Source organism: Vipera berus, assembly GCF_964194415.1.
Source record: "Vipera berus genome assembly, chromosome: 5".
Taxonomy (NCBI): Eukaryota; Metazoa; Chordata; class Lepidosauria; order Squamata; family Viperidae; genus Vipera; species Vipera berus.
Window position 1 is genome coordinate 45,108,093 of NC_138207.1, and position 12,371 is coordinate 45,120,463.

The 12,371-nt window shown below is 39.2% G+C and overlaps 1 protein-coding gene across 2 annotated transcripts in view; it reads left to right on the forward strand.

The window, feature by feature from the left end:
• Window positions 1-12,371, forward strand: part of YEATS2 (YEATS domain containing 2) — a 47,536-nt gene that overhangs the window by 14,433 nt on the left and 20,732 nt on the right. For both annotated transcript variants that reach the window (XM_081328288.1, XM_081328289.1), the window contains 8 exons: window positions 366-524; window positions 2,167-2,288; window positions 3,791-3,898; window positions 5,596-5,769; window positions 6,924-7,182; window positions 8,745-8,906; window positions 9,419-9,522; window positions 11,440-11,601. In XM_081328288.1, coding sequence (XP_081184414.1) covers window positions 366-524; window positions 2,167-2,288; window positions 3,791-3,898; window positions 5,596-5,769; window positions 6,924-7,182; window positions 8,745-8,906; window positions 9,419-9,522; window positions 11,440-11,601 — 1,250 coding nt within the window. The remainder of the gene's footprint in view (window positions 1-365; window positions 525-2,166; window positions 2,289-3,790; window positions 3,899-5,595; window positions 5,770-6,923; window positions 7,183-8,744; window positions 8,907-9,418; window positions 9,523-11,439; window positions 11,602-12,371) is intronic.

The window sequence follows — 12,371 nt, forward strand, 5'->3', positions numbered from 1 at the left end:
TCCCTCCCTCCCTCCCTCCCTCCCTCCCTCCCTCCCTCACAAAAACACTTTGTCTGATAGGTAGACTCTGTTTTTATTTTACTAAAATCAGAAGAAGAAGACAAAAAGGCTTAATTTCGAAGAAGCCTTGCAAGGTTTGCTATATCTGTTGTAATGAATAAAACATTACATCCTTAGATGCTACATCTCCCTATCGTTAGAGGAACATGTTTCAGGAAGAAATGTGGTAAAAGTCTGATTTTCACGACTAGTTTTTATTCTTTTAATAAGAATCAGTTCTATATTCAAACTGTTATATTTGCTATTTATGTTTATTGTCATTTAGGCATATCTGTCTCACATATAACTGGAACGCCTTTCTTTAGGTTCTCCAATATCAACCCCAAGTCCTTCTCCACTACCTCGTACCCCAACATCCACTCCAGTGCATATGAAACAAGGGGCTGGGCCCCCTGTGGTTAGCAGCCCTTATGTTATTGTGGACAAGCCTGGCCAGCCAGTTGGCGCATCAGTCATGAATGCAGGTGTGTTAGCACAGTTTCATTTTGTATTCCTTCTTGCTAATGTTACTCATCTTGTTCAGAAGGCAAAATACCAAATGAATCTATTTCCCAACACGTTAAACAGAGATGTGTGTCTTTCATTCCTTGTTTTTGATATAGAGCAAGAAAAGTTATACATCTATTTTTAATGTATTTTGTTTTCTTAAATACTTTTTTCATAAAAACCTACGACTGTATCATTAGTTCTACGATAACTTTATTCACATCTGTTCTTGTTGATCAGCTGGATTTCAAATCAATAATAAGTGACGGTTACCAAGCAAATGTTTTGTTTGTTTCTTAGGGATAGCTTGAATGCTCTAAGTCTGAACTGAAACAATGTTTTCTGCACCTTCAGGAAAAACCCATGTTTCAGTCCAGAAGGAAATGTTCCTGGGTTTGGGAGGATGGGAGAATAGAATAAAGCCAAGAATCAACAACCACTATGGGGAATGCTGGAAAGATCAAGTGGGTGGATGAGCTAGTTGAGTACTGGTGGCCTTGGCATGAAATATAGAATATCCAACTGACCTGCCTGTTCTCCCCTCCTCTACCCCTCACAAACTTTCCAGCATTTCCCTCTTCTTGCTACTCCATAACTGTGGCCATTGCCAGTGTTTTAGGCTTTATGTGAGCAGAACAGGAAAGTGCTGGGAAATTCAGGAAAAAAATATCCTGGTGGACCAGCATATAAGCCAAGATAGAAGATGGAGAGTGGGGGGGGGGGAAACCATGCCAACGTGCTTTATTCATTATATAGGATCCCTCCAGATTATTTTTTTTTAGCTGAAATCTGAAACCAAAGATCTCATGTTTTGGACCTGATGAATTACAGTGCAGTTTGGCACAAATTTCATAACAGTGTGCTTCAGGTTTGAAACAAAATAAATGTTACAGTCTGTGTTTTGTGGTGTCTTATTTCATGCTTGTTTTACTTGGATGTTCATGCTTGGATTGTCATACAATATATTGATTGAAAATTTCCTTTGATAATAATCTTAGGCTGTTTTCATGTTGTTACCATGTCAGCTCAAGCCCTTTTTTCAGTCAAAGTAATTCCCTTGTATTTCTGTTTGTACTGTGGTTTTCTAGCAAATTACATAAAGGAGCCTACAGAACAGAGTGGTGATCCTTCTTACCTAGAAGTTGATTAATGCTAGTTTTAAAGAGAAAATAACTGAGAATTTTCTGTCCCTCTCACCTAAATTATGCTTGGTTCTGATTGGACTACCATTGCAGTTTCACTAGTGCCGCATCTAGTAAAGCAGTGTACATGTGCAAGAAGTCGATGGCCTTCTCCCAAATTTTCTGGTATTGAGTTGACTGATGAACGAGCATCTTTGCTCTGTGCTGTAAGGAGGGCAATAAATGACTTTCTGCCTATAAGTTGCATTCATGTTATTGATAATGCTAGCCAGCCTGTGCTACGCTAGAAATTCTGCAATTTCCAGAATTTCCAAGTTGGCATGGCTGGAAGAATTCTGGGAGCTTACGGTGCCAACATTGGCAGAGGATATCCAGTTATGGGAACCGTACTGCGGTCCTCATTAACACAAGTGAATCTTGTATCAGAATATCAGAATGTGTATTATACTAATGTCTGCTGTGTTTCTCATAAATATAGGTAGCCCTGCAAGTAAAGTGACAAGTGCTTCTCAAGTTACGAGTGCTTCTCAGTCTTCTCATGGGACAGGTTCTCCAGTCTCAAAAATTCATGGAAGCAGTTTTGTATCCTCTGCAGTAAAGGTACAGACATTTGGCTAACCTTTTCATTCTTTGAATAATTTCCTGTAAATCTGAATGCAACAAGCTCCACTTTTACTTTCTTACATCTTTTTAACAGGGGGCATGCTCCTACAACCATGTATATGTAATATTTTCCTTTTAAAATGCTACTTAAATAGTGTCTCTATCCCAGAACTCACCAACCTTTCTGGGTTGGTGGCTGGGAGGGAAAGGGAGGAGCAGGAAAATGTGTGTGCGCGCCCACCCGCACGCACACATGCGCAAATGGGTGCACGCATGACGGTGGTGCTAGCACCCACGCACATGCACAAGAGGGTTGCACACACGTGCATGCACTCACCAGCATGAGTGGGAGGGTGCACGTACTCGCCAGCCATTCCCGCAGCCCAGTACTGGACCGTGGCCCACAGGTTGGAGACCCCTGCTCTATCCTCTCTTATTATACCATGTCGGCTCTTCTTAAATTTCCACCTCCTTTCTCAAAGTGTGCCATGAATTCTCCCACCCAAACTCTGTACATAATGGATAGTTTCTAATACTTGGCCAAAATATTTGAACTTCTGTTTACTTGGCCAAAATATTTCAACTTACAACCATTCATTCAGGGAGGGTTTGAAGTTACAGTAACACTGAAAAAAGTGTCTTAAGACTGTTTTTCACATAACTGTCATAGCATCTCCACAGTCATGTGATCAAAATTCAGCCACTTGGCAGCTGGCATGTATTTATGACCATTGCTGTGTCCCAAGGTCATGTGATCACCTTTTGCGACCTTGTGACAAGCAAAGTCAATGGGTAAGCCAGATTTACTTAACAATCACGTGACTAACTTAGCAACTGCAGTGATTCATTTAACAACTGTGGCAAGAAAAGTTACAAAACAGGGCAAAACTCACTTCACAACCGTCTTGGCAACAGAAATTTTGGAATCAATTGAGGTCCTACATTATACTATTGGTTTCTAACAATTAATCAATTGAAACTAGATCAATTTTGTGCAGTGGGAATTGTACCATAATTGAAAACAAAAGGGTTACCTGTATTTAACAGAAAATTAAAACAGTTAAAACTAATGCAGTTCCTTATATTCCTTTATTACAAAAGCATACAGTTTGAAGTCCAAAAGTCACTCACTTATCCACAGAACATTTTGGTAAAGTCCTGGTGCCTTTCAAATTGTAATTTTCACTTTCATAGGAGATAAAAATATTAATTAAATATAAATAAATCATGTTAATTATGTATCATCAACTAACAGTTTCTTTTTAAGTTTTTTCTGACTTAACCAATTCAAGGCAGCTTAATAGCCAAGAATGTCTTACCAGCTTGAAAATTACTGCCATCTCCTGTTTTACTGCTCTCTGGAACAGTAACAGTAAAGGAAAATTAGATTCTATATTTTTACCACAGATAAGTCTGTTGCTTGAAACTAAATCTAATGCTTAAAAGAACAAAATGGCTGCATAGCTAGCTTAACAACGTGCTGTGTGTATTCATTCCAGCAAGAGGACTCTCTGTTCGCAGCCATGCCACCTCTTTGTCCAATTGGGAGTCACTCCAAGGTACAGAGCCCTAAATCTGTGACAGGAGCACCTGGAACATTTACAAAGGTATTGTTCTCTTCACTGTGCATGGGGCAGTTTTGTTTTACAAAGAGAGTTACCGTGGAGCATTCTGAGTTTGATACTTGACAGGCTTTGTTGTTACTCGTTTCTTAGGTTTCTGGCCTTACGTACAGACATACATTATTACCCAGGCAATCACGGGGTTTTTCCTTCATTACTTTCTCATTTTGCTCTCTCATGGGATGTCTTCAGGCACACAAGCTAAAGGCATTTGTAAACATAACTGCATATGTGAATATTGTTTTGAAGAATTTATCAAAAGAAATTTTACATTTATTATAGACCACTTGTACATTCACTTACTAGGTCACTGAATGTATTCCAAGAGCCAGATAATATACCAATAATCTTATTATAGGAAGCAGGACTTTTCCTAAAGCCAACCAGAGGCCTCAGTGAAATTTGCAAACAAAATAATAGCACAAAAAAGAGACTCCGTTACATTTACTGGAGTCTCGGTGCCTTTATTATTTTTATAAATAAATCAAGGTGGCAAACCTATCTAATACTCCTTCCTTCTCCTATTTTCTCCATAACACCCCTGTCAGGTGGGTTGGACTGAGAAAGAGGGGCTGGCCCTAAAACCACCTGTATTTCACAGAATCACAATTTCTGTAACGTGTAGGAGGTAGAAATAATGTGACAATTTTTTTACACTTATATACAGATGATGGACCAATTGTCAGGAAAAATGTTAACACTTTAGTGTATATTCCAGCAATTGGGGGGGTGGGGTCATATTTTCTACTAGCTTTTCTAAGAGATACTTTTATTGCTATATTGCTTCAGTGTGATGATACTCACTTCTTTGTAAAACAGGATACTCTGAATCTTTTTGAACCAATACACTAGTTAATACAATCTCTTAAAAGAAGATGGTAGAGGACAGGAAGGCCTGGAGGAACGTTGTCCATGGGGTCACGATGGGTCGGACACGACTTCGCAACTAACAAAAACAACAACAAAAGTTGCTTTATAGCATTTTTATTGTTGCTGTTGTAGTTTTCTTTTTTATTATTTTCTAACTGTTAAATATAGATTTTAAAGGCACAGTTGTGTTGATACTGAATCTGCTGAATTAGGCAGACACTCAATTTTTTATAAAAGGAAAGTGTAATTTTAAAAGGAAAATTTAATTATATCAGCAAATAAAGTGTGTGCATCTGTCTGATGTTTGAGCAGATTTCCCCATTTCTGGCTATTATTTCTTCATGTTCTGGTTGTGAGGGGATTAGTTTTATCACCTCTAAGCCAGCCTAGAAGATGAACTGATCCTCGAATCTCACAGTAAATCAAGAGACCAAGGATCTAGTGCAGTGGTCCCCAACCTTTTGGGCATCAGGGACTGGTTCCGTGGAGAGAGGTCTTTCCGCGGACCAGAGGGGGCGTGGTTTTGTGTGCTGCCTGCATCTCACGGATGGGGCTTTGCTTGTTTGCAGCCTGGTTGCTGGCATGCCGCGGCCCCGTACTGGCCCACGGACCGGGGGTTGGGGACCCCTGATCTAGTGGATCCAAAGCTGCTTTCATTTTGGGGCCTCTCAGTTTCTCTTGCTGGTGGGAAATAGATCTGTAGAGCTTTCTATGGGCATGACTGTAGGGAGCAGCAGACAGCTCCTTAACCCTTCATTTGAAAGGTAAGGACTGCTCCACAAAACCTTAATTTCCATCTGATTTATTTGAAGGTGATAATAAAGCAAGAGCCTGGAGAACTGCCCCAACCTTCTCCCGTGACAGCAAGCGGAGCAGGATCTCAGACCTCCCTGCCACAGTACGTGACTGTGAAAGGAAGCCATGTGATTGCCTTATCACCCCAGAAGCAGATTGTGAGCACAGGGGAGGGGTCCACTTCATCAAAGGTGCCTGGTTTTTCCTTCCTTTTCACTCTAGCACTTTTGTAGTAACTACAGCTCCATTACTTTACTCCACATTCTTGTTCTTTTGACATAACTAGGTCATACCAGAAGCTTGAAATGGATAGGAATACCTTTCAAATACCTATTTTGTTGTTTAAATTATAGCATTATTAATTTGAGGAAAAAATGATTGCATTGAATTCTTTATCTCACCCTTCAACTATTTGATATACTGGGCCCATCTTTGCTTCCAATTTTTTTTCTTTGGGTAACATTCCCCCCCCCCCTTTCCTTGTTTATACTGTATTCTTTCATGTGTATCATATAGTTGTTAGAATTTCATTAGAGAAGCTGCATCTTTTTCAGGCCTTGCACAATCTTAGGAAGCTAGATGTTAACACCGGTTTTGGGAAATATGCACTGGTTTCTGGATAGTTCCCTAGTCTTTCCATCTTTTTATCTTCAAAATAACCGAAAAACTAGTTAATCTTAAAGGCTATATTTTCACAAAGTCGCTTTCCTAGAATTGAGATTTTCTACTAAAATGTTTCTTGGAATTTCAGCAAGATCAAGTTGATGCTGCAAAAGAGAGAGCTTTTTCAGCAGTTCTAGAGCTTAGCTCCAAAGGATGCTCACTGTTTTCCGTTTTATCTTTTACATGCTGGCTTAAGATATTTCTGATCTCACAGCATTTTTATTAAGTTCATTCTAATAAGGAAAATTACATGTATTTGAAATATTGAAAGGAATCGTTGAGTATCTTGCTACACTGTTATATTGGATTATTTTATCTTACGTTCTTTTTCTCAGCAATTGCAATAAAACCGTTAAAATGCACTGCTATAGAATAAATATGAGTATATAGAAATGAATAAATAGAGTCTTTTTCTTTAATTCATCGGTAAAGATCCTTCTGTACAGTATTTTAGAAGTTGTTAACTGTTTGGGGCTGCTAGTAATTTGAGCAATAGAATTAGCACATAACTAGCACCAGAGAGGGGTTTCCCCGCCCCCAAACAGGCATAATCATTCTGAATGATTCATTTTGCCTCAGGTCCGCACAATTTTCAGTTTTGCTTTTATTTAGCTTGGTGTTAACACATTAGCTCCGTGTATATATTTATATTATGTGTATTTTTATTTTTTCCCCTTTGTAGATTGTTAGTGTTCCAGTTGGGTCTGCTTTACCACCATCAGTCAAGCAAGCTGTGGCCCTCAGTGGTGGACAAATACTTGTGGCAAAATCAAGCCCTTCAGTCACAAAGACAGCTGGTGGAAAACAAATTGTAACTCAAGGAGTCGCCAAAGCTATCGTGAGTGGTGGAGGAGGAACCATCGTTGCTCAGCCTGTGCAGACTTTAACAAAAGCTCAGGTTCCATCAACAGGAGTTCCAAAAACTGGATCCCAAGGTTCAGGTAAAGTAGATTTCCTTTTTGAAATGTCAAATATGATGGTATGGAGCTAACTGATGAGTTTACAAATATCTCCTACATGTTAAGTTCAATTCCTGGGAATTTTACAGATAATTCCATGTAGTTTTATTGGCATAAATGTACAAGTGATTGGCTTCTGCTTTCTTCTAAGATGCCTTTTCGACTTCCAAATCTAGTGGATAATCTGCATGTTGTTTATCTTTCTCCTAAGTATTAATCAAGTAGTGATTAATTAAGAGCCATGGTGGCACGGTGGTTAGAATGCAGTATTGCAGGCTACCTGAGCTCACGGCCAGGAGTTCGATCCTCACCAGCTCACGGTTGACTCAGCCTTCCATCCTTCGGTAAAATCAGGACCCAGATTGTTGGGGGCAATATGCTGACTCTGTAAACTGCTTAGAGACAACTGTAAAGCACTGTGAAGCGGTATATAAGTCTTAAGTGCTATTGCTATTGTTAGTGACCCTCGTTTTTTGAAATTAGCCAAGGTAGCCCAGCTAACTGGATAAGTAATGAATTGATTAATTAATTACATCAATAAAGTAAGTTATTGAGTACTCTGGTGAGCTTTGCATCGTAAAATTGCACCCCATGTCTGATTCAGGTTTTTCAGATATATTGAATACTAACTTCCAGAATTGCCTATAGTTTCAACACCAAGAGGGGACACTAGTTGGAAAACCTGGTCTGGGTAGAGTGCGTCAAATGAATCCTCACCATGTAGTTCTATAATGTTATAGATTACTGTCGAAAACCCAATAAATAAAAGCATTGGACTACATTTAAAGGCTTGTAAGCTGATCTGCATTCATATTCCTTGCTCTTAACCTTGTACAATAAATCCTCTCCAGAATATTTGTCAACTCACAGACAAATTTCAGGACAGAGTGTCATGACAAGTACAACAGAGAAGGGAACTCATTCCTAGAATGATGAGTGTTCTACTAATATTGAGAAGCTGTTAGCTGACTGTGTATCCAGATTTTGATTTGTTTTGTTTTACCATAGTTATGTTGTAATACAGTAAACTGTTCAATTTTTCGTTGTCTTTTTCATCCAGTGCAAATATATTTCACTTTCTTGTATAATATCATGTAGTCTTTTCTTTTCTTCAGAAATTATGCTTATTTTCATTCCACTTTCCTAAATTTACTGTTTGCACAAGGAAATTCCACGAAATATATTCTTTCCTTATTATCTATAACCCATCTTAAAACCTTTCCTCCAAGTGTGCTGTGTTGAATTATAGCAGCTGGATTCTTATTTTTCTGCATCTAATTGGGGACTGGAATCTCTCCACAAAAAGGGTATGGCTCTCATATCCCTAATGAGTATATATCACCATTCAATTTTTACCAATACGTAATTTTCAGTCAAATAAATACAAAATAGAATAAAATCCAATAGCAAGAAGTTAAAAGAATCCAAACATAAATGTTACATAACTGTAGTTAAGATGAAAGACATAGGTACAGCTCTGAGACTTTTGTTGCAAGAGGGTGGTCTCTGAAAATCTTCATAAAATTCTTTTCTTTTCCTTCTAGTTATGGCAACGTTGCAATTACCAGCCACCAATTTAGCCAATTTGGCAAACCTACCTCCTGGCACAAAGTTGTACCTTACTACAAATAGCAAGAACCCATCTGGAAAAGGAAAACTGCTACTCATACCTCAAGGAGCCATTTTGCGAGCCACAAATAATGCCAGTTAGTATTACACAAAAGAAAAAGTAATATGTTAAATGTGGTGACAGGTAATGGGTGGGGTGGGGTGCTCTCTAAGCTCGATGATTTTCTTGCAAATATTTCATTAGCAAATTATGTAACATCACAGCACAACTGGATATTACAAGAGTAAATATACCTTTTTTTAAGCAGATTGCATTCTCTGAAACACAGATATATTATAAATGTTTTATGAAAGGAAGGGCTTCTGCTAACAAGGTGGAAATCAACAATTCTCAGGTCAGATAGAAATGTTATATAAACATGGACCAGATTGCTATGAGTCGGATGGATGTATAAGCTTCCTTTTTGTGTACAATGAAACTTTCTAGCAATCCATGTTGACTCTGTATAGCTTCTACTATTAGCTAATTACTGAGTTTCTGGAGAGTAGATATATTTCAGTGCCTAGCGGGTAATCGGATAGTAGAGCTGAAATAAATAGGATTTGGTTATGCAGTATTTATAATTGGCTATCTTCTTGGATGTTCCAGATCAGCAGTTAGGTTCTTCAGGAAGTAGCGGAACCCAGGGTGCAAGCAGTGGTGTATCTCAGCATCTCACCTACACATCCTATATCCTCAAACAAACCCCACAGGTTAGTCCACAATACGTGTGTGTGTGTGTGTGTGTGTCTGTGTGTGTGTGTGTAAAGGTTCCCCCGCACATGCGTGCTGGTCGTTTCCAACTCTAGGGGCCAGTGCTCATCTCCGTTTCAAAGCTGAACAGCCAGCGTTTGTCCGAGGACATCTCCGTGTTCATGTGGCCGGCATGACTAGACACCAAAGGCGCATGGAACGCTGTTACCTTCCCACCATAGTGGTCCCTATTTTTCTACTTGCATTTTTACGTGCTTTCGAATTCCTAGGTTGGCCGAAGCTGGGACGAGTAACAGGTGCTCACTCTGTTACGCGGCACTTGGGATTTGACCCGCCAAACTGCCGACCATCTGATCGACAAGCTCAGCGTCCTAACCCACTGAGCCACCGCATCCCATATATATGTGTGTGTGTGTGTGTGTGTGTGTGTGTGTGTGTAAATTATTCAAATTGCTAATAAAGAATTTAAGGGATTTGAATAATTTACACAAATAATGAGCTGTCATAAGTTGTGACTATACCCTGTGGATAGCCTTGAGTTAGGCCAAACAGGAAAGAGTTAATTAGCAAGGCATATTCACATGACTTGACAAATATTTAACATATACACACACACACACACACACACACACACACACAGAGAGAGAGAGAGAGAGAGAGAGAGAGAGAGAGAGAGAGAGAGAGAGAGAGAGAGAGAGAGAGAGAACTGTTGTTAGCAGTTTGAGGGAACACCTGCTGCCGGCATCAAATGCCCTTCGCCCAGTGCGCTCCCACAGGGAGGGTCTGCTCAGGGTCCCACCGGTAAGAGATTGCCGGCGGGTGATACCCAGGGATAGGGCCTTCTCAGTGGGGGCGCCTGCCCTCTGGAACCAGCTGCCAGTGGAGCTGAGGACTGCCCCTGACCTCCGGTCATTCCGACGGGGCCTGAAGACCTGGCTCTTCGAGCTCTCGGGCCCAGGCTGAGGAGTAATTTATTTTAATTGGGGTTTTAATTGCACAGGGTTAGTTTAATCTTTAAATTGGTTTTAACTTTTGTATTGCTGGTCTTTTAATTCCCTGTAAACCGCCCTGAGTCCTCAGGGAAAGGGCGGTATATAAATGTAATAAAATAAATAAATAAATAAATATTAGATAACTACAAATGGTATTGGATCAGTATGCTTCTGATGTGCTGAACTAGTTTACATCATACATATATAAGTTGACTGGAGAAGTCGGTGAAAGTACAGCAGAGAAAGCTGGGTTAGAATATACTCTAGTTAAAGTTTAAAAAAACGTAGTAGGAATTGGCTTTCTTGGACCTGGTCTCTATAAATAACTCTTCTGTTTTTTACATTATCCTCATTTCCTTAATAATGACTTAGAGCAGGCATCTTCTACTCAAAGGCAGACTAATGAAGATGCTTCCTACTACTTCCCCATCTTATGATTGCCGGGAAAGCAGATACTACCTACATGCTTCAACCACTAACTGTTGGTTTTTGTTTTTGTTTTTTACAAAAGAGCCCAGAAGCATTCATGGAAATGAAGTTGAGACTAGGGGCTGATGGCATGCTGTCTTTCCATTTAAAACTGAAAGTATCTGAACATTTTAAGAAAGGGAAGCAAGAGCCTATCAGTTATTATGGAAGCTAAATCACAGTAAAGCGCAGCAGTGCTCTTTCGTACAATGTTTAATATTTGGTAGCAATCATTTATCTATGTGATTTAAGGCTGTTACTTTTTGCTAAGTTACCTGGCATAATTTCTTAAGTTTTTAAAATAGAATCTGATAGACACTATTTAAAAGTAGGTATTGTGATATGACTGATTTTAAGTGGAATTAGAAGAGAAAAACAGTTTAAGGTTTCAGAGTTTAAGGGACGATGGCTATTACTTACTATGTCTTCAATGTAACCATTTATTTTTTGGTGCAGGGCACTTTTTTAGTTGGCCAGCCACCTCACCAGACTACAGCAAAGCAGATGGCATCAGGGACTGTTACCCAAGGTAATACAAGTGCTGGAACATCATCTTCCCAAGGACAGCAAGCACTAAAAGTTATAACTGGACACAAAACTGCCACCTTATTTACACAGGTAACTGTGGTGCTTCGATTTAGATGCCAGTTGTAGACTTAATGCAAAGTGCAGCTGTTTTGCATTCTGTAGCAAGTCATTTCTGTATTTTATGGTAGTGTATTTTAGAGATCTGGTTAATAAAATGCCTAAATGATTGATTTTAATACATACGTATACAGCATCAATAATGTATAAATACTAATATGTATGCCTGAATGGTTAATTTTAATACATTCTACTGTTGGGCAAGAGTGACAGAATGAAAAACTCTGAAAAGTAGTTTTTGTTGTGTATATTTTATTTTTGTTGTTACCAACTATTATTAAAAATCTCCACATATCCATAAAATAATTGTGTTGTCCATGAGATATTTATGCAATATATTTGGGTTGAACTCTCCCATTTCTATTTTCAAATGAAAATGCTTGAAAAAGAACTGTAGCAGGCCAATGGTTTGAACAATGGGCAAAGGGAGAAAGCCATGCTGACCTGTTTCCTCTCATGCAGTTTTTCAATGGTAAAAAAAATGTTCCTTCCAAACTGCCCCTTAATGGAAGAAGAATGTGAGGAAGGAAATGTTGTAGTAGAAAGACAGATGGCCAAAAAGTTAGCTCAGCCTTTCCCAATCAGAGTGGTGTCTAGAACTTTTGGAATGATAATGCAACACATTTAAAGGACCCCAGGTTGGGAGAAGCTGGGCTAAAAAACTTTATTATCTTCAGCTGCCACATAAAAAGGGAGTACATTTCTTCTCTGCTGAGAGGGCAGGACCAGAACAAAGGGGTTAA